The 27263-nt window shown below is 42.9% G+C and overlaps 1 protein-coding gene across 2 annotated transcripts in view; it reads left to right on the top strand.

Annotated features, from left to right (window-relative positions):
- Window positions 1–27263, top strand: part of LOC121544683 (actin-histidine N-methyltransferase) — a 59125-nt gene that overhangs the window by 1221 nt on the left and 30641 nt on the right. Inside the window, exons 2-6 of one of the 2 annotated variants that reach the window (XM_041854745.2) lie at window positions 15171–15349; window positions 15544–15636; window positions 18755–18903; window positions 19598–19670; window positions 19859–20115. In XM_041854745.2, the coding sequence (XP_041710679.1) occupies window positions 15247–15349; window positions 15544–15636; window positions 18755–18903; window positions 19598–19670; window positions 19859–20115 (675 nt within the window). In that variant the 5' untranslated portion in view covers window positions 15171–15246. The remainder of the gene's footprint in view (window positions 1–15170; window positions 15350–15543; window positions 15637–18754; window positions 18904–19597; window positions 19671–19858; window positions 20116–27263) is intronic. The other variant, XM_041854744.2, reaches the window with a different exon arrangement.

Below are 27263 nucleotides of genomic sequence, written 5' to 3' on the forward strand. Positions count from 1 at the left end.
CAGTACAGTGCAGTGCATAACATGTGGTGTATAGTTGACTCAAAGAGAGAAAGACAATAGTTGAACAGTTTTGAACAAATTAATTTATTCAGATTAAGTTGAAGCAGTAGAAAGAGAGAGTGCTATATATATATTTTTCACTTACTTAGCTAGCTAATGCAGCTAGCAAATTTAGCCTACTTAAACACCTGGCACAACAGAGAGTAATTATATTTATGTTAGCTAGCTGGATAAGGCTAATCAACACTGGAACTCTTCCAAGTCAAGATAAGCTTTTGGTTTTATTAATTTATTGCCACCCGGGCCCGCTGGCGTTACTGCTAGCTGTACACTGTACTGTGTGATTGTAGCGGGTTTACTAACACGTTAGTTATAGTAGCTATGTTGACTATGACGTTAGCTAATATGGTGACAACGATGTAGGATGTGTGTAGCGGTTATGGTATGAAGGTTTGGCTTGGAACGTTTTTTTCGCCTGGTCACAGACAGCTGTTGTGTTGTGCACTGAAGTCCACAACCGAACGGAAAAGGTGAAAGGAGGATAGCTCATAGATGTGAGAAGGAATTATACAACGAGCAAAGTGAGAATGCTGTTTGTATGTGACTGCTATGAAAGTGAATGTGTGTGCAGGGGATCAGGGGTGTATTCATTCCACCGACTCTGTTGAAAAACATCTTAAACAGAACAAAATTGGGATAAACCTATCTGAATTTGTCCAATAGAAACTCTCTTTGCAACTGTTTTGGACTAATGATTACACCATAGATCAGCTAGATGTAGGCAAGAGTGTGCAAGGCAGTATTGAATGTGTCACTGCTTGTCACCTTGATTACTCCAATTTCTCTCTTGACCTGTGCACATACGTTATAAACTTTAATTCTTAGGTTGTAGCAACCTCACAGTGCATCCGGAAAGTATTCAGACCCCTTCCCTTTTTCCACATTTACGCCTTGTTCTAAAATTGATTAATAAAAAAAAATCCTCATCAATCTACACATAATACCCCATAATGACAAAGTAAAAAAACAGGTTTTTTGAAATTGTTGCAAATTAAAAACAGATATCTTATTTACATAAGTATTCAGACCCTTTGCACTCGAAATTGAGCTCAGGGGCATCCTGTTTCCATTGATCATCCTTGAAATGTTTCTACAACTTGATTGGAGTCCACCTGTGGTAAATGCAATTGATTGGACATGATTTGGAAAGGCTTACACCTGTCTATATAAGGTTATCATGTTCAAATCAATTTGAGATACATTTGGACGTGATGTAGTCCCCTGTAGCTCAGTTGGTAGAGCCAGGGTTGTGGGTTCGTTTCCCACAGGGGGCCAGTATGAAAATGTATGCACTCACTAACTGTAAGTCGCTCTGGATAAGAGTGTCTGCTAAATTACTAAAATGTAAAATGTAATGTAAATAAGGTCCCACAGTTGACAGTGCATGTCAGAGCAAAAACCAGGCAATGAGGTCGAAGGAATTGTCCATAGAGCTCCGAGACAGGATTGTGTCGAGGCACAGATCTGGGGAAGGGTGCACAAAAAATGTCTGCAGCATTGACGGTCCCCAAGAACACAGTGGCCTCCAGCATTCTTAAATGGAAGAAGTTTGGCCGCCTGGCTTGGTCAGGGAGGTAACCAAGAACCCGATGGCCACTCTGACAGAGCTCCAGAGTTCCTCTGTGGAGATGGGAGAACCTTCCAGAAGGACAATCATCTCTGCAGCACTCCACCAATTAGGCATTTGTGGTAGAGTGGCCAGACAGAAGCCACTCCTCAGTAAAAGGCACATGACAGCCCGCTTGGAGTTTGCCAAAAGACACATAAAGGACTCTCAGACCATGAGAAACAAGATTCTCTTGTCTGATGAAACCAAGATTAAACTCTTTAGCCTGAATGCCAAGCGTCACGTCTGGAGGAAACCTGGCACCATCCCTATGGTGAAGCATGGTGGTGGCAGCATAATGCTGTGGGGATGTTTTTTAGCGGCAGGGACTGGGAGACTAGTCAGGATCGAGGGAAAGATAGCAAAGTACAGAGAGATACTTGATGAAAACCTGCTCCAGAGCGCTCAGGACCTCAGACTGGGGCAAAGGTTCACCTTCCAACAGGACAATGACCCTAAGCACACAGCCAAGACAACGCAGGAGTGGCTTTGGGACAAGTCCCTGAATGTCCTTGAGTGGCCCAGCCAGAGCCCGGACTTGAACCCGATCTAACATCTCTGGAGAGACATGAAAATAGCTGTGCAGAGGCACTCCCCATCCAACCTGACAGAGCTTGAGAGGATCTGCAGGGAAGAATGTGAGAAACTCCCCAAATACAGGTGTGCCAAGCTTGTAGCGTAATACCCAAGAAGACTTGATGCTGTAATCGCTGCCAAAGGTGTTTCAACAAAGTACTGAGGAAATGGTCTGAATACTTATGTAAATTTCATATTTCAGTTTTTTTATTTTATAAATTTGCTAAAAACAAATAAATATGGTTTTTTTCTTTTTCATTATGGGGTATTGTGTGTAGATCGAGGAAACAAAAACGATTTAATCAATTTTAGAATAAGGCTGTAACGTAATAAAATGTGGAAAAAGTCAAGGGGTCTGAATACTTTCCGAAGGCACTATAGGTAAATTAGAGTATCATGTAGTAGCCTAAACCTACCGATGTTACATTGAGCTGGGTGAATGGAATATGAATGACAGTCATCCAATATGCTGTAATAGAAATAAGGCCATGCTCATAAAAATAAAATAAAAATGTCCTCCCTACTCTTAAAGAGCACCGACTGCCACTGATTTAAACATACTTTACCGGTTGTACGGGCTGTTGGTCCTTTTGGCGGTAAGAAGTGGAGATAGGGTAACCACAGGAAAGTGTTGTTTACCAGACTTTTTGGGAGCCGGTAGGTTCTGTAGCTTGTATTTTCCATCTCCTACGCATTTCACTTGATGCACAGTATGTAAACAATAGCCCAATGTAACCGAACATTGTCGACCAAAGCGCATTCCCTTGCAATCAGCTGGAGGTGCTTGTGAAATTTGCCAGCTGATTGCGTGGGACCACGTTTGGTCTGAGCTTCGGTTAAACTCGGACATTGTTGACATATTGTGCAAGTGGCGTGCGAATTGCGTCAGCATTGAAAATACAGACCAACGTACTGAAAGTCGGGTTAATAACACTGGATATTTTGTCTCAGATTACCTCCAACATAACGACAAAATCAGCGGACAACCGGTAAAGTACGTTCAAATTAAGTTTATTCAGCAGTCCGACTGTTCACAAAAAGTGAGCCAACGTGTTAGAAACGAGAGAGGAGTCTTCTACTCGGATTCATAGATGCTAGTGGACAGCTAATGTTAGTAGCTATCTTCAGTAATGCCAGCGTGTGTGACATGGAGGAATATAATTCTACCACTCCCATCGAGCTATATCTTGTTGTTATCTCCAATTTGTTTGTTTACTCTAGATGGTTCTGTAAAGTGACAGTTCAAGTTGGTTAGTCATCTTCAGACCTCAAAAGTGGTCTATTGTGGAGCGATCAGTCCACCTCCCATGTACAGTGTCTTCAGAAAGTATTCACACCCCTTGACCTTTTCCACATTTTGTTGTGTTACAGCCTTAATTTAAATTGATTAAATTGAGATTGTGTGTCACAATTGTGTACACACAATACCCCATCATGTGGAATTATGTTCTTAGAACATTTTACACATTTAAAACCTGAAATGTCTTGAGTCAATAAGTCAACCCCTTTGTTATGGCAAGCCTAAAGTTCAGGAGTAAAAATGTGCTTAACAAGTCACATAAGTTGCATGAACTCACTCTGTGTGCAATAATAGTGTTTAACATGATTTTTGAATGAATACCTCATCTCTGTACCCCACACATCTTTGTACCCCTACAATTATCTGTAATGTCCCTCAGTCGAGCAGTGAATTTCAAACACAGATTCAACCACAAAGACCAGGGAGGTTTTCCAATGCCTCGCAAAGAAGGGTACCTATTGGTAGATGGGTAAAAAATAAATAAAAATGCAGACATTGAATATCCCTTTGAGCATGGTGAAGTTATTAATTACACTTTGGATGGTGTGTCAATAAACCCAGTCACTGCAAAGATACAGGGGTCCTTCCTAACTCAGTTGCCAGAGAGGAAGGAAACCGCTCAGAGATTTCACCATATGGCCAATGGTGACTTTAAAACAGTTTGAGTTTAATGGCTGTGATAGGAGAAAAGTGAGGATGGATCAACAACATTGTAATTACGCCACAGTACGAACCTAAATTACAGAGTGAGAAGGAGGCCCTGTACAGAATAAAAATAGTACAAAACATGGATCCTGTTTGCAATAAGGCACTAAAGTAAAACTGCAAAAAATGTGGCAAAGAAATGAAGTTTGTCCTGAATACAAAGCATTGTGTTTGGGGCAAATCCAACACAACACATCACTTAGTACCACTCTTCATATTTTCAAGCATGGTAATGGCTGCATCATGTTATGGGTATGCTTGTTTTTTTTTTGGATAAAAATAAACGCAATAGAGCTAATCACAGGCAAAATCCTAGAGGAGAACCTGGTTCAGTCTGCTTTCTAACAGACACGGAGACAAATTCACTTTTCAGCAGGACAATAGTTGCTTACCAAGACGACATTAAATGTTCCTGAGTGGCCTAGTTAGTTTTGACTTAAGTCGGCTTGGAAATCTATGGCATGACTTGAAACATGGCTGTCTAGCAATGATCAACAACCAACCTGACAGAACTTGAAGAATTTTTAAAAGAATGTGTTGTGCAAATATTGTACAAACCAGTTGTGCAAAGCTCTGAAACTTACCCAGAAAGACTGCAATCACTGCCAAAAGTGATTCTGACATGTATTTACTCAGGTAGTTGAATACTTATCAAGATATCATAGTTTTTTTGTTATATATATATATTTTTTACAAATGTTAGAATTTTTCTTCCGCTTTGACATTTGACAGTATTTTGTGTAGATCGTTGACATAAAATGTCAAATCCATTTTAATCCCACTTTGTAACACAACAAAATGTGAAAAAAGTCAAGGGGTGTGAGTACTTTCTGAAGGCATTGTATGTTGGTTGTGTAGATCCAGCTAGATGGTCTGACAACATCCAATAAATGTTGATTTTAGAGTGAACTATCACCCCTCCATTTTGTGATGCACAGTAGGGTAGTTTAGGGTTTGGAACTTTGATTCACTGATGCCTCATTTGGTCTGGTTGGTCCTAATGGATGCATACTTGATTGCGTTGGTGGAGGATTCTTGGCAGCCTTTCAAACAGTGTCAAGGGCCAGAGCTAGTGAACAATAACATGGCATGCTAGTGGCCAAAACCACTGAATGCGGGTCAAAGCCTTTGTCCATTTGAGTGGAAGAAGAGGGTTGGAGTTTAGCCTACACACTGTTTGACTGGGATCTGAACTTGACATTTAGGCTGTCCCAAATCCCAGACCAACAAAGTGATGTTTCATATCACCCAAGTGATTCCTTTCTACAACACCTTTATATATGTTTGTTGGTCAGTCCCTGAATGCTGTTGAATTATTAAATGCCTCCCATTCTCTGTTGTCACCCCCCCAGCCACTGTTGTCAGTCAGCCTGACTGACTGAGGCAGGATGTCACACCACAGATCTACCAAAGTGATTCCTGTAAGACATTACCTTTGCATTTGATTTGATTTATCATCTTAGTGTATGTCACTACTACATACATGTTGTTAAAAGGATTAGAAGCCTCCCACTCCTTATGCTCACTCCTCCAGCCACTGTTGTCAGCCTATAGCCTGAATGTTAAGAACAGGAAGACAGCAAAACGGCAGGCTGTCACACGGTGCTGTCACACAGCTGTCCTCCTTGGCCCTGCACCTAGCTCTTGGATAGGCCATAGAGTCCATCTCAAATGGCAGCCTATTCCCTATATAGTGCACTACTTTTGACCAAGGCCCATAGGACCATTTGGAATACAGCCATAAAGTGATAGTCAGCACTCAACTCTACTGTTTAAAGGTCTCAACATACAAGCAGCTGTCCCACTGTGTCTTATTTATCCTCCGTCCCCAATGTTAGCTGAAATAAGCCTCAATTGTGTGGCAGCATCAACTGTATTTCAACTGGCACATGTATAAAGTGGTGCTGCTGTGTCTGTGAAAGGCAGGCACACTCGGTGCCCATTTATTTCCCTTCAGACCGGATGTGTTGTTGGAAAGTGAAGTTTCTTACTGCCAAAAATTACTTTGAACTCTTGTGATGGTGGTTGAGTCTCGGATTTCTTTGGCTTTTGCGAGGAGCTGCAAGAAGAGTAGTTGACAAAGTGAGAGAGTGAGGGGGAGGGGAGGGGGGTCAGAGGAGGCTGGTGGGAGGCGCTATAGGAAGACAGGCTCATTGTAATTGCTGGAATGGATTAAATGGAATGGAGTCAAACATGTGGTTTCCATATGTTGATGTTGGATACAGTTCCATTAATTACATTCCAGTCTTTACAATGAGCCTGTCCTCCTATAGTTCCTCCCACCAGCCTCCTCTGAGGGGGATAGGGTATAAAAGGTGTCAGAGAAAGGGTAGAGAGGGAGAAAGTTGGGGTGAGTGAGTAGAGAAGGCTGGACGAGAGAGGGTGAGTAGAGAGACGGAGAGGGAGCGAGGCAGCTGCAGAGGGGAATGATGAATAAACATGACTCCTAAAATGACTGGTGCAAATGGTCTAAGATCAACATATGTAATGCTAACACTACTACCGTGGCTATTTAAAGCCATCATTATACCAATGTGAAGGACATAGCAGCCTAACACTGTAAAAAAATAAATATATATACACATTTTGATGTTTCATTTTACAACCGATTTAAATGTCATTCACCTGAGGGCAGTTCCATGGTAACGGAATTACGCTGTGACTCAGATTTTTCACTTTAAAATGTATGCCAAACAAAAAACATTTTGATTTCAGTTTAACAAACCATACAACTCTATGCACAATGACTACTTCTAACAATTTGCTAATTTTACGAAAACACATTTACAGGAAGAACTTTTCAGATACAAAGTTATTTTATTTACTGTGTAAATTGTTTGAAGTAGTCATTTGTGCATAGAGTTGTATGGTTTGTTAAACTTTGAAATCAATGTTTTTTGTTTGGCATACATTTTAAAGTGAAAAATTGGTGTCTAAGCGTAATTCCGTAACCTGGGATTGCCCCTGATTGTTTCTTGCTGGAGGTAATATCTGCATCTCAAATGGCACTCTATTTCATTATAGTGCTGTGGTCAAAAGTAGTGCAATGTTGATGTAATGAGAACTTTTACTGTTACAGCCGGGCTCTACGTGACATTTTATTCAAGGAGCACGTGCTCCTAAGTAAAAAAAAATGACCGCGCACACAATGAAATTTAGGAGCATAATGAACATTTTTAGAGGTATTAAAACGGCAATCCACAGTTGAAACAATAACGAGGCAACCTCCCTGCCACTGTTTCGGTAAAAGGTTGAGAGATGGGGCTGGAGAAATGTAACCACACTCAAATTGCCGCAGAGACAAGATGTTGCTGTTTTAACGCTAATTTCCTGCTATTCTACAAATTTTGCCACGGGGTGGAGAGAACATTTTAGTTTCAAAGCTAATTTCCTGCAATTCTACACATTTTGCCATGCTTATGCAGTGTTTTTATGCTATATGAGTGACTCAAACATTATAACTAAATCAATGGGGGCCCCATGCTATGACATTTTGGGAATTTTAGATTCTCCATGACTGTCTAGTTTTTATTGAGATTATTGTTAGTTCTCAAAGATCGTATAATTTTTTTTATATTGCTCCGTTATCTATATACTTTATATCTGATTGTAGTCGTTTAAGTTTACACTGAAAAAAATGAATGTATTATATATATATTTTTAATTGCAGTGGCAGGCACGATTTACTGCTAAATGCATTAAAGGGAAACACTGAATGGGTTTATATAATTGATTTATAAGTCCAAAAATTGATGTAGTAACTGCATATTGGCCCTTTAATGATAAGAATTCACAGCAATTACAAAATACAGGGTTTAGGAGCACCATAATAGTTTTTTGTAAGATTGAGATATATATAGCTTAAATTGGGCCTATATGGCAGTGTTTACACAGGCAGCCCTATTCTGATCGTTTTTTTTCTCCTCACTAATTGGTCTTTTGACCAATCAGACCAGCTCTGAAAAAGATCTGATGTGAAAAGATCTGATGTGATTGGTAAAAAGACCAATTAGTAGAAAAAATATCAAAATTGTCTGCCTATGTAAAAGCAGCCTAGCTACTTTTGAAGCTCTACCTTTTCCTTTCTATGCCACCACATGTTTGCATACAGCCTCAGTAGTATTATAATAATCCTTACTCTCACATTTGTAATTACAGGTAGCACAGCAACATTTGTAGGCCCATATGCCCCCAAAATGGTAGCACTGTAGAGCCCTGTACATTGTCAGTTTACTAGAGTAGACCTATCATATTTGCTCAACTTGTCTCAATTGTTGGTTCAACTACAAATTATTATTTGGGCATCTTAACTAAAAAAATCTGTGCAACTGGTTACACGCAATTAAACAGTGCTTTTAACATACAATGTTTTCAACGTACAGTTGAAGTCGGAAGTTTACATACACCTTAGCCAAATACATTTAAACTCAGTTTTTCACAATTCCTGACATTTAATCCTAGTAAAAATTCCCTCTTTTAGGTCAGTTAGGATCACCACTTTATTTTAAGAATGTGAAATGTCAGACTAATAGTAGAGAGTGATTTATTTCAGCTTTTATTTATTTCATCACATTCCCAGTGGGTCAGAAATTTACATACACTTTTTTTTTTGGTCATTTAGCAGACGCTCTTATCCAGAGCGACTTACAGGAGCAATTAGTGTTAAGTGCCTTGCTCAAGGGCACATCGACAGATTTTTTTCACCTAGTCGGCTCGGGGATTAGAACCAGCGACCTTTCGGTTACTGGCACAACGCTCTTAACCACTAAGCTACCTGCCGCCACACTCAATTAGTATTTGGTAGCATTGCCTTTAAATTGTTTAACTTTGGTCAAACATTTCGGGTAGTCTTCCACAAGCTTCCCACAATAAGTTGGGGGAATTTTGGCCCATTACTTCTCACAGAGCTGGTGTAACTGAGTCCGGTTTGTAGGCCTGTTTGCTCGCACACACTTTTTCAGTTCTGCCCACAAATGTTCTATAGGATTGAGGTCAGGGCTTGTGATGGCCACTCCAATACCTTGACTTTGTTGTCCTTAAGCCATTTTGCCACAACTTTGGAAGTATGCTTGGGGTCATTGTCCATTTGGAAGACCCTTTTGCGACCAAGCTTTAACTTCCTGACGGATGTCTTGAGATGTTGCTTCAATATATCCACATACTTTTTTATTTTGTGAAGTGCACCAGTCCCTCCTGCAGCAAAGCATCCCCACAGCATGATGCTGCCACCCCAGTGCTTCACGGTTGGGATGGTGTTCTTCGGCTTGCAAGCGCACCCCCTGTTTCATCCAAACATAACAATGGTCATTATGGGCAAACAGTTATATTTTTATTTCATCAGACCAGAGGACATTTCTCCAAAAAGTACGATCTTTGTCCCCATGTGCAATTGCAAACCATAGTCTGGCTTTTCTATGGTGGTTTTGGAGCAGTGGCTTCTTCCTTGCTGAGCGGCCTTTCAGGTTATGTCGATATAGGACTCGTTTTACTGTGGATATAGATACTTTTGCACCTGTTTCCTCCAGCATCTTCACAAGGTCCTTTGCTGTTGTTCTGGGATTGATTTGCACTTTTCGCACCAAAGTACGTTCATCTCTAGGAGACAGAACGCTTCTCCTTCCTGAGCAGTATGACGGCTGCGTGGTGCCATGGTGTTTATACTTGCGTACTATTGTTTGTACAGATGAATGTGGTACCTTCAGGCGTTTGGAAATTGCTCCCAAGGATGAACCAGACTTGTGGAGGTCTACAATAATTTTTTGGAGGTCTTGGCTGAGTTTCTTTTGATTTTCCCATGATGTCAAGCAAAGAGGCACTGAGTTTGAAGGTAGGCCTTGAAATACATCCACAGGTACACTTCCAATTGACTCAAATTATGTCAATTAGCCTATCAGAAGCTTCTAAAGCCATGACATAATTTTCTGGAATTTTCCAAGCTGTTTAAAGGCACCGTCAACTTAGTGTATGTAAACTTCTGACCACTGGAATTGTGATACAGTGAATTATAAGTGAAATAATCTCTGTAAAAAATCTTTGGAAAAATTACTTGTGTCATACACAAAGTAGATGTCCAAACCGACTTGCCAAAACTATAGTTTGTTAACAAGAAATTTGTGGAGTGGTTGAAAAACGAGTTTTAATGACTCTAACCTAAGTGTATGTAAACTTCCGACTTCAACTGTACATATTTGACACACATGACTACATTGTGCATGTTCATTTATACAGTCATTATTATTCAACCTGTCCTCACCTGGGATTTGAACTCACAACCTCTTGGTTCATGGCGTTCCGATCTTCCTGCTACGCCACCATGTCTGTGTCATTATCAGTTAATCTGACTATTCATTTGATTTACTTATTTAAGCAATTTGAGGTTTTTCTGTATAGTTGTCTACTGTTGGTGGAGCATATTACTCTGTTTTAATGTTACTCCTTAATCACTTTTATAAATAAAATAGTTTTTCTTGAGTGTACTTTTAACAGAGCTGAGATTGACTTTGAAGTGCAAACTGTAGCAATACATTTGAAATTAGTCATTGACACAGACATGGTGTTATCGCAGAAAGATTGGAATGCTGCGAACTAATAGGTTGTGAGTTCAAATTCCAGGTGAGGACATGTTTTAATATTAATTACTGCATAAATGAACATGCACAATGTAATCTTGTATGTCAACGTGTGTCAAATATGTAAGTTGAAAACGTTGTATGTTAAAAGGTGTGTGTGTGTGTGTGTGTTGTGATGTAACTAGTTCCACCGCATTTAATTTTTGTAGGTAATTAAAATATTAATTTGTAATTGAATGAACATATGAAACAATTTAAGCAAACACATCATTTTAAGTGACTGAATTTTTGCCTACATTTTCCTATGTTGGAGCTAAGTTTGGGACAACTACATTTTACATTTACATTTGAGTCATTTAGCAGACGCTCTTATCCAGAGCGACTTACAGTTAGTGAGTGCATACATTTTTCATACTGGCCCCCTGTGGGAATCGAACCCACAACCCTGGCGTTGCAAGCGCCATCCTCTACCAACTGAGCTACACGGGAGGCCTACAAATGTTAAATTCAAGTAACACTTTGACCGAAAAGTTGAGTATTAAAAAAGAAAGGCAGTGGAACCAGTTACTTAATTCAATTTAGTTGAAACAACTAGATATTTTTTATGGTGTTGGTTAGGCCTCTAGAATGTAGATTCCCCATACAACAGGTGGGGACGGTATTGCATAACCTTAGCCTACTCCACACTTGCATAAGGACATCAGCCAAGAGCTGGTGGTACACAATTTTAGCACAATGCCCTTATCATCAGCATATGAAAAATTTTTAATCAGAATGACACAGAAGAATAGTATGATTATTCATTAAGTTTTCTCAGGAAAGGCTTGTTGACCTGCAGAAAGACAAACATTGGGCATACCAGACACTAGGCTAATATCATAGTAGTCTGTTATGATGATGTAATGTCCTCTCAGTTGAAGTATTAAAGCACAGTTCAAATCAAATTTTATTTGCCACATGCGCCGAATACACCAGGTGTAGACATTACATTGAAATGCTTACTTGCAAGCCCTTAACCAACAATGCAGTTTAAGAAAAAATAAAAAGAGCAAATAATTAAAGAGCAGCAGTATAATAAAATAACAGTAGCGAGGCTATATACAGGGGGTCCAGGTACAGAGTCAATGTGCGGGGGCACCGGTTAGTCGAGGTAATATGTACAGTGAGGGAAAAAAGTATTTGATCCCCTGCTGATTTTGTACGTTTGCCCACTGACAAAGACATGATCAGTCTATAATTTTAATGGTAGGTTTATTTGAACAGTGAGAGACGGAACAACAACAAAAATATCCAGAAAAACGCATATCAAAAATGTTATAAATTGATTTGCATTTTAATGAGGGAAATAAGTATTTGACCCCTCTGCAAAACATGACTTAGTACTTGGTGGCAAAACCCTTGTTGGCAATCACAGAGGTCAGACGTTTCTTGTAGTTGGCCACCAGGTTTACACACATCTCAGGAGGGATTTTGTTCCACTCCTCTTTGCAGATCTTCTCCAAGTCATTAAGGTTTCGAGGCTGACGTTTGGCAACTCGAACCTTCAGCTCCCTCCACAAATGTTCTATGGGATTAAGGTCTGGAGACTGGCTAGGCCACTCCAGGACCTTAATGTGTTTCTTCTTGAGCCACTCCTTGCCTTGGCCGTGTGTTTTGGGTCATTGTCATGCTAGAATACCCATCCACGACCCATTTTCAATGCCCTGGCTGAGGGAAGGAGGTTCTCACCCAAGATTTGACGGTACATGGCCCCGTCCATCGTCCATTTGATGCGGTGAAGTTGTCCTGTCCCCTTAGCAGAAAAACACCCCCAAAGCATAATGTTTCCACCTCCATGTTTGACGGTGGGGATGGTGTTCTTGGGGTCATAGGCAGCATTCCTCCTCCTCCAAACACGGCGAGTTGAGTTGATGCCAAAGAGCTCCATTTTGTTCTCATCTGACCACAACACTTTCACCCAGTTCTCCTCTGAATCATTCAGATGTTCATTGGCAAACTTCAGTATATGTGCTTTCTTGAGCAGGGGGACCTTGCGGGCTCTGCAGGATTTCAGTCCTTCACGGTGTAGTGTGTTACCAATTGTTTTCTTGGTGACTATGGTCCCAGCTGCCTTGAGATCATTGACAAGATCCTCCTGTGTAGTTCTGGGCTGATTCCTCACCGTTCTCATGATCATTGCAACTCCACGAGGTGAGATCTTGCATGGAGCCCCAGGCCGAGGGAGATTGACAGTTATTTTGTGTTTCTTCCATTTGCGAATAATCGCACCAACTGTTGTCATCTTCTCACCAAGCTGCTTGGCGACGGTCTTGTAGCCCATTCCGGCCTTGTGTAGGTCTACAATCTTGTCCCTGACATCCTTGTAGAGCTCTTTGGTCTTGGCCATGGTGGAGAGTTTGGAATCTGATTGATTGATTGCTTCTGTGGACAGGGGTCTTTTATACAGGTAACAAACTGAGATTAGGAGCACTCCCTTTAAGAGTGTGCTCCTAATCTCAGCTCGTTACCTGTATAAAAGACACCTGGGAGACAGAAATCTTTCTGATTGAGAGGGGGGTCAAATACTTATTTCCCTCATTAAAATGCAAATCAATTTATAACATTTTTGACATGCGTTTTTCTGGATTTTGTTGTTGTTATTCTGTCTCTCACTGTTCAAATAAACCTACCATTAAAATGATAGACTGATCATGTCTTTGTCAGTGGGCAAACGTACAAAATCAGCAGGGGATCAAATACTTTTTTCCCTCACTGTACATGTGGGTAGATTTAAAGTGACTATGCAAATAGTTAAACGTTTTCTCTTGAGAAATCTAGTGTGTGTGATTTCTATAGGTGGACATGTTCTTCCCCTTAACTACGAAGAGTAGAGGGAGGAAATGTGGGATTGATATTGAGCCAATATGAACAAAAATATCCTCTTGTTTTACATGCCCAGCCAAACACTATGCCTTGAAGCTTCAACATTTAAAGGGATACTTCGGGATTTTGGCAATGAGGATAACATTTTTATGTCTCTGTTTCCAGTATGAAGGAAGTTAGAGGTAGTTTTGTGAGCCAATGCTAACTAGCATTAGCACAATGACTGGAAGTCTATGGGCATGTACTAGCAAGTTTCTGAGTTTCGATTCTGCAGTCTCTTGTGCACTCTAGTGGCCATTTAGATGTCGATGCAACTTTTGTTTGCGCTCACGAGGGCTCGGAATGGAACATTTAGCCTATTTTGTTCCCTGGGTCATATTAATTAGTACACACTGTAGCAAAACGTTCTGCAATGCAAAAAGAGCATTTCTTTATTGGACAAGTTCATGTAGTCTGTCCCTCACTGTTTCAGTTCTTTTTTCTTCTGTTTGGTGGCCAGTCAATATGACCTGGACTAACAAATCTGTGATGTGTGATTTTGTAATGTTGCTTCTCTCCATGTCTCTCTCAAGAATCCACTTTAGATGAGTGTATGACTTAGTGCCGTCTGTCTGTCTCTCCTCCCCAGCCCCTGCTCTGTCCAGCTGACTTAGTGCTGTCTGTCTCTCCTCCCCAGCCCCTGCTCTGTCCAGCTGACTTAGTGCTGTCTGTCTCTCCTCCCAGCCCCTGCTCTGTCCAGCTGACTTAGTGCTGTCTGTCTCTCCTCCCCAGCCCCTGCTCTGTCCAGCTGACTTAGTGCTGTCTGTCTCTCCTCCCCAGCCCCTGCTCTGTCCAGCTGACTTAGTGCTGTCTGTCTCTCCTCCCCAGCCGCTGCTCTGTCCAGCTGACTTAGTGCTGTCTGTCTCTCCTCCCAGCCCCTGCTCTGTCCAGCTGACTTAGTGCTGTCTGTCTCTCCTCCCCAGCCCCTGCTCTGACCAGCTGACTTAGTGCTGTCTGTCTCTCCTCCCCAGCCCCTGCCCTGCTCTGACCAGCTGACTTAGTGCTGTCTGTCTCTCCTCCCCAGCCCCTGCTCTGTCCAGCTGACTTAGTGCTGTCTGTCTCTCCTCCCCAGCCCCTGCTCTGTCCAGCTGACTTAGTGCTGTCTGTCTCTCCTCCCCAGCCCCTGCTCTGACCAGCTGACTTAGTGCTGTCTGTCTCTCCTCCCCAGCCCCTGCTCTGTCCAGCTGACTTAGTGCTGTCTGTCTCTCCTCCCAGCCCCTGCTCTGTCCAGCTGACTTAGTGCTGTCTGTCTCTCCTCCCCAGCCCCTGCTCTGACCAGCTGACTTAGTGCTGTCTGTCTCTCCTCCCCAGCCCCTGCTCTGTCCAGCTGACTTAGTGCTGTCTGTCTCTCCTCCCAGCCCCTGCTCTGTCCAGCTGACTTAGTGCTGTCTGTCTCTCCTCCCAGCCCCTGCTCTGTCCAGCTGACTTAGTGCTATCTGTCTCTCCTCCCCAGCCCCTGCTCTGTCCAGCTGACTTAGTGCTGTCTGTCTCTCCTCCCAAGCCCCTGCCCTGCTCTGACCAGCTGCACCATGGGAAAGAAGAGTCGAGTGAAGACTCAGAAGTCGGGGACAGGCGCCACGGCCGTGGTCTCCCCCAAAGAGATGATGAACCTAATCTCAGACCTCCTACAGAGTATGTACCAAGGCAGAGTCCCAAATGGCAACCCATTTCCGCTATATATTGTACTACTTTTGACCAGGGCCCATAAGACTAAAAAGCATGTTCCATGGAGAGTTCTTAGGCTTGATCTGTGTCTGGGAAACGGGCTTTATGTGATTCTTGTAGCTATGTAACTTATCGTGTGATATGTATGTCTGTCCCATTAGAATGCAGCAGTGCTGCGCCTTCTCCAGGGAAAGAGTGGGAGGAGTATGTCCAGATACGAGGACTGGTGGAGAAGATCAGGAAGAAACAGAAAGGTAGGCTGGATCACACACGCGCACATAAACCCTAACCCTAACCCCTAAGCCTAAAATAGCCTTTTCTTATAAGTGAGGACTGGCTAAATGTCCTCACTTCTCTGAATTTTAGTTGGTTTACTATACTTGTGAGGACTTCTGTTACTCACAAGCAATGTTCCCTCTAAGTTTCGCGCTGGTGCGCACCTCCCCCAGGACTGCAGCGCAGAAGAAATATCAGCCCGCACAGAGAAGCACGAGATTGAACTTCATTCAACTTTCTAGAGTTTTCCCCTTAGTTAACACATCAACGTTTCCCTTTACTGTGGGAATTGTGATCGAATCAACGCAATATTAGCTACTTTCAATACAACATACCGAAACAAAACGAACTATGCAAGATATTTTGTTGTAGGCAGAATGCATTGGAGTAGGATTCTATTGCATTAACATGCATGACTCAGGCCCTTAGTCTACACAGACCGGTGCGCCGTAACCAATCAGCGCTGCAGTAAGCCTATATGCAAATCGACCATTGCCATATATGGATCTATGCCATTCCCTTTGAACTGGACTGTGTTTACAGAATGAGAGTCGACACGCTTGTTTTAAGATGAAAGCCAGAGCTGCATGTAGCCACGTGGGCACATTTGTTCATATCCTAGTTAGTGAGTTATTAGCCCAGTTATAGATCATATGTAGTCAGCAATGGGGGAGTGACTGCTTCCTGCAAGAGCACAAAACCTGTGCATTTCTAGCCATCTTTGAAAAGCGAGTCAGGTAAAGAGCTTTTTTTTGTCTAGAAGGGGCAGTGTTGTATTTTGAGACAGGCTTGAATTAGCTAAGTAGCCAATAGGCAGAGGGTAGTATAATTTGTCTGATTCTCTGTAATAATGGTATGGGAATAATGATGCATTTTATTTTGTAAAGTGGTTTCTTGCATCAAACAACACAACAACATTTTCAGTCACCTTGTCTGAAGGACAAGTGGATGAACAGGTTAATGTCAATCCCTGCATGTTTTTTCCAAAAGTCTCATGGAATGTAGGCCTACGTTGAACACCACACATTGGCTGCTACTGTAGGCTGAATGATAGAACAACTATTTCCAATGTAGGCTGAATGATAGAACATTTTCCCCATTGTTTTTGATGGTAGGCCACTCTGGTAGGCCTACATTATGATCAAATAGCCACAGTAGCCTACTTGACCACTGTTAAAACTGTAACTTAAAGCGGGTACAGCCTCAGTGTTCACAGTAAACGCGCACCGGAAGTTGCACAAAATGTTCACCACATTCAAGTTTGCCCTCAGCAGACCTGATATTTGCTCTGTGCCGAAAATGTTTTGAGGGAACATTGCTCACAAGTATAGTAAAATGTGTACACACACAGACAGAGAGACACACACAGCTTGATTTGAGCCATGGCCTATATAGTTTACAGTGCATTCGGAAAGTATTCAGACCCCTTGACTTTTTCCAAATGTTGTTACCTTACAGCCTTATTCTAAAACTGATTGAAATAGTTTTTCCCCCCTCATCAATCTATACACAATACCCCATAATGACAGAGAAAAAACAGTTTTTTAGAAAGTTTTGTATATAACAAAACCCCGGAAATATCACATTTACATAAGTATTCAGACCCTTTACTCAGTACTTTGTTGAAGCACCTTTGGCAGCGATTACAACCTCGAGTCTTGGGTATGATGCTACAAGCTTGGCACACCTGTATTTGGGGAGTTTCTCCCATTCTTCTCTGCAGATTCTCTCAAGCTCTGTCAGGTTGGTTGGGGAGCGTCGCTGCACAACTATTTTCAGGTCTCTCCAGAGATGTTAGATTGGGTTCAAGTCCGGGCTCTGGCTGGGCCACTCAAGGACATTCAGACACTTGTCCCGAAGGCACTCCTGCATTGTCTTGGCTGTGTGCTTAGGGTTGTTGTGCTGTTAGAAGGTGAACCTTCACTCCAGTCTGAGTTCCTGAGCGCTCTGGAGCAGGTTTTCATCAAGGATCTCTCTGTACTTTGATCTGTTCATCTTACCTTCGACCCTGACTAGTCTCCCAGTCCCTGCCGCTGAAAAACATCCCCACAGCATGATGCTGCCACCACCATGCTTCACCGTAGGGATGGTGCCAGGTTTCCTCCAGACGTGATGCTTGGCATTCAGGCCAAAGAGTTTAATCTTGGTTTCATCAGACCAGAGAATCTTGTTTCTCATTGTCTGAGAGGCCTTTAGGTGCCATTTGGTAAATTCCAAGCGGGCTGTCATGTGCCTTTTACTGAGGAGTGGCTTCCGTTTGGCCACTCTACCGTAAAGGCCTGATTGGTGGAGTGCTGCAGAGATGGTTGTCTTTCTGGAAGGTTCTCCCATCTCCACAGAGGAACTCTGGAGCTCTGTCAGAGTGACCATCGGGTTCTTGGTCACCTCCCTGAGCAAGGCCCTTCTCCCACGATTGCTCAGTTTGGCCGGGCGGCCAGCTCTAGGAAGGGTCTTGGTGGTTCCAAACTTCTTCCATTTTAAGAATGTTGGAGGCCACTGTGTTCTTGGGGACCTTCAATGCTGCAGACATTTTTTGGTGTCCTTCCCCAGATCTGTTCCTCGACAAAATTTGTCTTGGAGCTCTACGGACAATTCCTTTGACCTCATGGCTTGGTTTTTGCTCTGACATGCACTGTCAACTGTGGGACCTTATTTTACATTTTAGTCATTTCGCAGACGTTCTTATCCAGAGCGACTTACAGTTTTTTAGTGAGTGCATACATTTTTCATACTTATATAGACAGGTGTGTGTGCCTTTCCAAATCATGTCCAATCAATTGAATTTCACACCGGTGGACTCAATCAAGTTGTAGAAACATCTCGAGGATGATCAATGGAAACAGGATGCACCTGAGCTCAATTTAAAGTCTCATAGCAAAGGGTCTGAATACTTATTTAAATACTGTATTTCAGTTTTTTATTTTTAATAAATGTGCCAAAAAATCTAAACCAGTTTTTTTTAAATACATTTTAGAATAAGGCGGTAATGTAACAAAATTTGGAAAAGTCAAGGGGTCTGAATACTTTCCGAATGCACTGTAAATATAAATAGTTTAATCATAAGTGTGTGTGTGTCTCCGTCTCTCTCTCTCTCAGGTATCTCCGTGATATTTGAGGGCAGCAGAGAGGAGTTCTTCCCAGAGCTGATGGCATGGGCTCAGGAGAGTGGAGCATCCTGCGAGGGGTTTGAGATCGCGGACTTCGCTGGCGAGGGCTTCGGCCTCAGGGCCACCAAGGACATCAAGGTGGGTCCATACAACTGGACGGACTCTGTGTTTATGGCAATAGTTGTCAGGGTGAAACGTAACCTGGATCGTATTCATTAAAGGGAAATTTGACCCTGGCTGGGCCACTGGCATATAGTCATTACTATATTAACAACATTACGTTTTTGTCATAAACATCAGAATTATCCACAACAGCGCATTTTCATTTCACTGGTAGAATCAGGAAGTTTAGACTTTCTGTGTATTCGTCTGCTCATAGTAAACCCTGGGGTGAAATTCCCCTTTTAATGCACACTGTAGCGAAACGTTTTAGCAAACTGAAACGAGAGTTTCTCATTGGACAAGTTCAGGTAGTGCCTCCCTGTTTCGATTCGTTTTCTTCCCTATGGTGTCTAGTAAGTATGACACTGATTCCACTGTGGATAGAAGGAAATGACAGTTCCAGTTGGTCGTCTTCTTATTATTGACATTCTAAAATGGCTGCCATTTAGAGCTGATCGAGCAAGCAGAGCTGTTCTAACAAAGCCCAGGCACTCTCTCTCTCTCTGTGACTTGGTGGGAGTTTAATCAATGACATAACACTCTTGGAAGGGTTTAATAGCATAATAAACGGTTACATTCAATTAAGGCTGAGGTAGACTAAAATCACGGTGCCAAACTTTTCTTCCATATGATGTCGGTGTCCATTGTGACGTAACATTTGTGTCCTCAGGCAGAGGAGCTGTTTCTGTGGATCCCCAGGACGATGCTGATGACTGTGGAATCAGCCAAGAACTCTGTCCTGGGTAAGTGGCAACGTTAGGCCAATATACTGTGATGCCATCCTACCCTTCATTGACTGCAAGTCTTTGACCTCGGACATTTGAACCCCCTTGCTATGTCCTCCCCTAGGCCCCCTGCACATAAACACACACACACACACACGAACAAACACACACTCTATTCTGTATGTAACCGTCCCTCTCCCCCCCAGGTCCCCTGTACAGCCAGGACCGTATTCTCCAGGCCATGGGTAACGTCACCCTGGCCCTCCACCTGCTGTGTGAGCGGGCTGACCCCTCCTCCCCCTGGCTGCCCTACATCAAGACCCTCCCCGGGGACTACGACACCCCCCTATACTACGAGGAGGAAGAGGTACGCTACCTGCTGTCCACTCAGGCCATCCAGGATGTCCTCAGCCAATACAAGAACACTGCACGGCAGTACGCATACTTCTACAAGGTCATCCAGGTGAGTGGCAGACATGTACTCACTCATTCACTCACACACACACACAGGATTGCTGAAGAAACAATCATGTTCTAACTGTCTCTGCTATTCACTACTTCTACAAGGTCATACAGGTGAGTGGGAGTGCTCTGTCCCTGCAAAGTAATTTGGGATTTTATAGTTATAGTTGCGTTTCATTGCACCTACAACCAAAGATTAATTGAACAGATTGCAAAACCTTTTGAGCAGGAAGGATGCAATGCTGTCTGTCTGCACAAGTTTTGCACAATATGAGGTGCTGCTGACTTTGCAAAAATACAGAAACGTCTGTCTGTCACGTGTATGTGAAACAGACAATCCTCTGTATGTGTTTTCCATGGATAGACAGGATTATACAGTTGAAGTCGGAAGTTTACATACACTTAGGTTGGAGTCATTAAAACTAGTTTTTCAACCACTCCACAAATTTCTTGTTAACAAACTATAGTTTTGGCAAGTCGGTTAGGACATCTACTTTGTGCATGACACAAGTAATTTTTCCAACTATTGTTTACAGACAGATTATTTCACTTATAATTCACTGTATCACAATTCCAGTGTGTCAGAAGTTAACATACACTAAGTTGACTGTGCCTTTTAAACAGCTTGGAAAATTCCAGAAAATGTAATGGCTTTAGAAGCTTCTGATAGACTAATTGACATCATTTGAGTCAATTGGAGGTGTACCTGTGGATGTATTGCAAGTGCGAAAAGTTGGTGCGAAAAGTGCAAATCAATCCCAGAACAACAGCAAAGGACCTTGTGAAGATGCTGGATGAAACAGGTACAAAAGTATCTATATCCACAGTAAAACGAGTCCTATATCGACATAACCTGAAAGGCCGCTCAGCAAGGAAGAAGCCACTGCTCCAAAACCGCCATAAAAAAGCCAGACTACGGTTTGCAACAATCGTACTTTTTGGAGAAATGTCCTCTGGTCTGATGAAACAAAAATATAACTGTTTGGCCATAATGACCATCATTATGTTTGGAGGAAAAAGGGGGTAGCTTGCAAGCCGACGAACACCATCCCAACCGTGAAGCACGGGGGTGGCAGCATCATGCTGTTGGGGAGCTTTGCTGCAGGAGGGACTGGTGCACTTCACAAAATAGATGGCATCATGAGGAAGGAAAATTATGTGGATATGTTGAAGCAACATCTCAACACATCAGTCAGGAAGTTAAAGCTTGGTCGCAAATGGGTCTTCCAAATGGACAATGACCCCAAGCATACTTCCAAAGTTGTGGCAAAATGGCTTAAGGACAACAAAGTCAAGGTATTGGAGTGGCCATCACAAAGCCCTGACCTCAATCCTATAGAAAATTTGTGGGCAGAACTGAAAAAGCGTGTGCGAGCAAGGAGGCCTACAAACCTGACTCGGTTACACCAGCTCTGTCAGGAGGAATGGGCCAAAATTCACCCAACTTATTGTGGAAGGCTACCTGAAACGTTTGACCCAAGTTAAACAATTTAAAGGCAATGCTACCAAATACTAATTGAGTGCATGTAAACTTCTGACACACTGGGAATGTGATGAAATAAATAAAAGTTGAAATAAATAATTCTCTCTACTATTATTCTGACATTTCACATTCTTAAAATAAAGTGGTGATCCTAACTGACCTAAAACAGGGAATTTTTACTAGGATTAAATGTCAGGAATTTTGAAAAACTGAGTTTAAATGTATTTGGCTAAGGTGTATGTAAACTTCCGACTTCAACTGTAGGTGTGTTTTCCATGGGCAGACTGAGGAGTAGAGGTGATTTTATTATTTATTCAAATTCTCAGATTCTTTCTGTGATATGTTTTTGTGCCAGACTGTATTCATTGTCCCCCACGATGTAACTGGGGAGGGGACTGTGGATCTGTCTCCGTCCGTTCGTTCATATGTTAGTCACACAAGATATCTCAGACAGCACTGGCCCGATTTTGACGAAACTTGGGTGAATGATGCGTCTTGCCATAGAGATCCGGCATTTACAAAATTACACTGATTGGCCCAATTCAGAGCCCAATTCAGAGCCCAGTTCTTAGGGACAGTATGGTCAAACCCTCAGTTCTAAAGCCTGGTATGGTAAGTTGATTTATCTCCTAAAGAAAGAGTTGTAGCTCCAGCTGTATAACGTTCACCTTGTAGCCAGGTACAGAGTCAATCTCTGGGCCGGGTTCATTTGGCTCGTGTTAAGTCAGTTAGGAAGGACTCTCTCTCTCTGTCTCTCTGTTCTCTCTGTCCTTTTCTCTCTTTCTTCTCTCTGTCTTTCTCTGTCCCTTCTTTCTCGTCCTTCCATCTCTCCGTCTCTGCCCGTCCACCTGTCTGTCAGTGCGTGGCGTGTTTTCCGAAGCGTGCTTAGCGAGAGAGATCAGGTTTTAAGAGGTTTCCAGCTGTAGGGAGATTGGGAGAGCAGCTGCAGAATGGCCTCTTGCACCCAATTTCAGAGGGCCTGATAAGTTGCCAGTGGCATAGAAAGTGGCAGGGAACCTGTCCTTAAATACCACAATAACCAACAGGGGGAGCTTTTCACCTCTTACAGTCTGATGAACCAGTGGGATTCAAACTTTCAGCGGGGACCTAATTTTTTTCTGCCAGAATTTCTGGGGATCCCATTTTTTTTTCTCACAAGATTTCTCGCGACCCAACCCCAAATCTAATGACACAATCTTAAAATCGGTAAATATAGATTTTTACAGCGACAAATAACCTTCAATTCATTACATTTTAATCTCTTATCAAAATGAAAAGAAACCAATAAATACATTTACTCAATTGTTTTTTTTCTTCAAATTATCTTTCTCAAAAAACGTTTGTATATTGTCCCATACAATAACATACAATAACCTGTACTCTTCATTTGTTGTTCCTAAAAAGATCATAAAAAATATATCTTTTTTGCCGACCCCACCGCTGTTCCCCTGCAACTTTGAATAGCACTGGTCTGAACTGAAGACCACTCCTGTGTGATCGGTGGATATGTCCTATATAGTGCACTACTATTCCCTATATACTGTAGTGCACTAATTGTCCATGGGGCTCTGGTCAAAATAAGTTACTAAATAGGAAATAGGGTGCCATTTGGGATACAGTGTTTGTAGATGTGTACTGTAACTTGTCATATTTACCACAATGCAACACATTGATATTTATTGACATTTCATCATTCACAAGGTTCCCAAGCAAAATATGACTCAAATCTCAATGTGAATAGGTACTGCGTAGGATTTCTAGATATAAAATTCACACTGTGCTTTTCTTAGGGGTTGATGCCAGTACATCTGCTCTCCATAGCTATTTAGTTTGAAAGGTCCAGTGTATCTGTAGGCAGCTGTACCTTCAGTGAGGAAGATGGAGAGACAATGTGATTACAGTTTATTATGAAATAGAAGAAACACAAGACAGAAATTGTGATGCAAATCTCTCTCTCCAGTATGCTAATTTGAAGTTATTAACTGACATGTTGAAATTCCTTTGATCAAAACCAATGAAGACTAGGGTTGTGTCCCAAATGGCACTCTATTCCCTATATAGTGCATTCGAACCATAGGGCTGTTGTCAAAAGTAGTGCACTATGTAGGGAGTAGGGTGCCATTTGGGTCGCAAGCTAGACCACTCTCTTTTAGGTTTTCTAGTCTCTTTGTTATCAAAGAAGGAGCAATACAAATCATCTGTTTCTCCAAATTATTTTCACATTCTTTAGTTGGGATGCTTTGTGTCTGTGACTCTGTCATCAAATAACTGTCCATTAGGGAAGAGAAAATAACATTTACTGTCAAGATAAGACATTAAATATGAAATATTCATGATGGCAATAGTTAATGTTTGTCATTGTCTCTTGGCTGATCTGGGCTGGTGTGTGTTGACATGTTTTTGATTAAATGTTAGTTAGTTCTCAGTTGAAGTTAGGTGGCTAATAAACTATATGGTTTATTAATAGTCCTCGCCAGTACCTATTCATCTGACCATATTTAAGGCATGTGTCATTTTAAACATATTTTCAATGTTCTTCACATACTCCACGAAAGTAAACGTGTCTGTAAGATATGCTTTTATTTTTGTCAGTGATCATAAACTTCACTTGCTAATTACTCATTAGTAATCAAATACAAACCTTGAATTAAGAACTTGAGTACTCAAGTACTTGCGCCCATCCCTACTATCTAGGTGAAGCATTTTAGTTGCTTTTGTCCCCTCAAGCTTTGCTTTTGTACAATTGACTGAATGAAGCAGAATAGTGAATCATAAAGTGGCTGCTACTTGACAGAAATGAGCTGTTTTGTGGCCTTGACAGACAGCAGGTGGCCTGTCTCTGAAAAGACAGTACCATCAATGCCCACTAGATGGTGGTAGTGGCTTATAGGTGATATGAAGGTAATACAGTTCTTAGGTGTTTGTTACCATGTAATAATACTGCTAACATTACATCATTATTAATACTTATATACTGGGTGGTTCGAGCCCTGAATGCTGATTGGCTGACAGGCGTGGTATATCATGGGTATGACAAAACACTTATTTTTACTGCTCTAATTACGTTGGTAACCAGTTTATAATAGCAATAAGGTACTCCACGATGCGTCGTGCATAAAAACAGCCCGTAGCCGTGGTATATTGGCCATATACCACACCCCCTCGTGCTTTATTGCTTAAAGACTAAATAAGCAACCATAAGGAAACAAAACAACTGAAAACAAACAAGACATTTTTAATAGGTGTAGTAATGGTATTAGAATAGAAGATGAGTGGTGGTTCCAGCAGCATCACTAATATTCCACTGTGTTCTAATGAAGATGTGTTGGAAGCCTCATGGCCGTGGTGTTCTAATGGTAACACTAGAAGGTGGAGATGACTCCTTCTCTCTTTAGAGGGCGTGATTGTGAAAGGTGTGTGTCCTGTCCATATTTCCCCTCTTCTTCACTACATCTCCCTTCACCCCATCCCCCTCTCCACGCTCCCTCTGTCATTCTTTTGTCATCTTCCCCTCACCTCTTCGCTCTTTCTCTCTCTCCTTTTGCTCTCCTCTACTTCTCCCCCCCCCACTCACTCATCCCTCCACTCTGTCCCTCTGTTCTAACCCCCCCTCCCTCACTCATCCCTCCACTCTGTCCCTCTGTTCTAACCCCCCCTTCCCTCACTCATCCCCCTCTCGTGTCCTCTGCTCAGGTTGGGGGCTGGTGTCAGTGTAATGACTACTGTCAATGTCAGCCACTCTCTCTCTCTCATCCATCCCTCTCTCTCTCTTTTCCAAGGCGGGTGGCTGCAGATGACCGGGCTGGGAAATTAGCTTGTCGCATTGGCTTTGAATTGAATTGACCTGATTGTACCTTCTGTACATGTTGAGTGGCTGGGAGACTGACAAAAACACGACCCTCTATGCTCTCCCTCACTCTCTCCCTCACTCTCCCTCGCTCTCCAGCCCCCCCACACACACACACACAGACACACACACACACACAGTCCTCTTGTGTTAAAATTGGGTAGTCAGTCAGTGAGTTTAGTGCGTGTCTCCCTCCTATAGATATTCACCCCCCCAGCAGGCCATCTGAAGCATAACCGAGTGAGTGCCTCTACCTTCCAGTGGGACTGTGTGAGTTTGTAATTGTCTGAGTTTGTGTGTGTGTGTGTATCCAGAGGCCGTATGTGTGGACCTCCATAAGGTGACCTCAGTATGCAGCGAGCGTATGCAAAGTAAAAGTAACCTTGGAGTGTGTGTGTTTGTGACGCGTGGTGTGATGAGAAAAAGTTTAGTGTCCCAGTGGTGTCGTTTTCCTTCCCTTTCCTCTGAGGAGCTCCAGGTATCTGTCCATCTGTCTAACCTTCCCTCGATCTCTGTCGAGCCAAATGAGGAAGACGGACCGCCCTAACATACTGTGTGTGGGATGCCTCTGTTTAGAATGCAACATGAAACGAAAAGGGTTTATTTACTTTAAAAAAAATTGATCCGAACCTCTCAGAAAGACGGATGTAAATACAGAGGTTGGAGCAGAGCGCAGCCAGAGGGCTTCTCTTCTTCCTCTCCTGCTCCTCCATGTCTCGTCCACAGCCAGGTAGCAGGCAGGGCCCAGCCCAGGATCAGGCCTGGCTGCTGGGCTCCACGTCGACACGACACCCCTCCCCGCTAGGATCCATCCGCTAGGCTAGACTCTTATCTTTTAATGGCTGTCAGAGCAGAGCAGGACGAGGCTCAACGCTGCTCCTCCATCCCACTACCACTACCACTTCTTCTCTGTCAAAACCAGGGGGAGGGAGGGAGGGAGGGAGGGAGGGAGGGAGGGAGGGAGGGAGGGAGGGAGGGAGGGAGGGAGGAGGCTGCAGGCTCTACCTGGAGTATTATTCCATCCCCAGTCTTCCATATTTGGGGACAACCTGTCTACCCTTCATCTGAGTGGACCTATGTCAAAGAGTTAAAGTAGTAACGTATTGAACTACATGCATTTGAGTAGGTTGTGTCAGGTGAAACGTGTGTGGGGGTTGAGGGGGGTAGGTTAGGGTTGGCCCTGTGAGCGTAATTCTCTTCACTTTACTGTAGGGATGAATCCGTGTCACTGCCGGACTGTCTCTATTACACACACACACACACCAGACCCACCGGTTCCACACACAGACCCACCGGTTCCACACACAGACCCACCGGTTCCACACACACAGACACACCGGTTCCACACACACAGACACACCGGTTCCACACACAGACACACCGGTTCCACACACACAGACACACCGGTTCCACACACACAGACACACCGGTTCCACACACACAGACACACCGGTTCCACACACACAGACACACCGGTTCCACACACACAGACACACCGGTTCCACACACACAGACACACCGGTTCCACACACACAGACACACACCGGTTCCACACACACAGACACACACCGGTTCCACACACACAGACACACACCGGTTCCACACACACAGACACACACCGGTTCCACACACAGACACACACCGGTTCCACACACAGACACACACCGGTTCCACACACAGACACACACCGGTTCCACACACAGACACACACCGGTTCCACACACAGACACACACCGGTTCACACACACACACACACACACACACCGGTTCCACACACACACACACACACACACCGGTTCCACACACACACACACACACA

Source organism: Coregonus clupeaformis, chromosome 29 (genome assembly GCF_020615455.1).
Source record: "Coregonus clupeaformis isolate EN_2021a chromosome 29, ASM2061545v1, whole genome shotgun sequence".
In the NCBI taxonomy this organism is placed as follows: domain Eukaryota; kingdom Metazoa; phylum Chordata; class Actinopteri; order Salmoniformes; family Salmonidae; genus Coregonus; species Coregonus clupeaformis.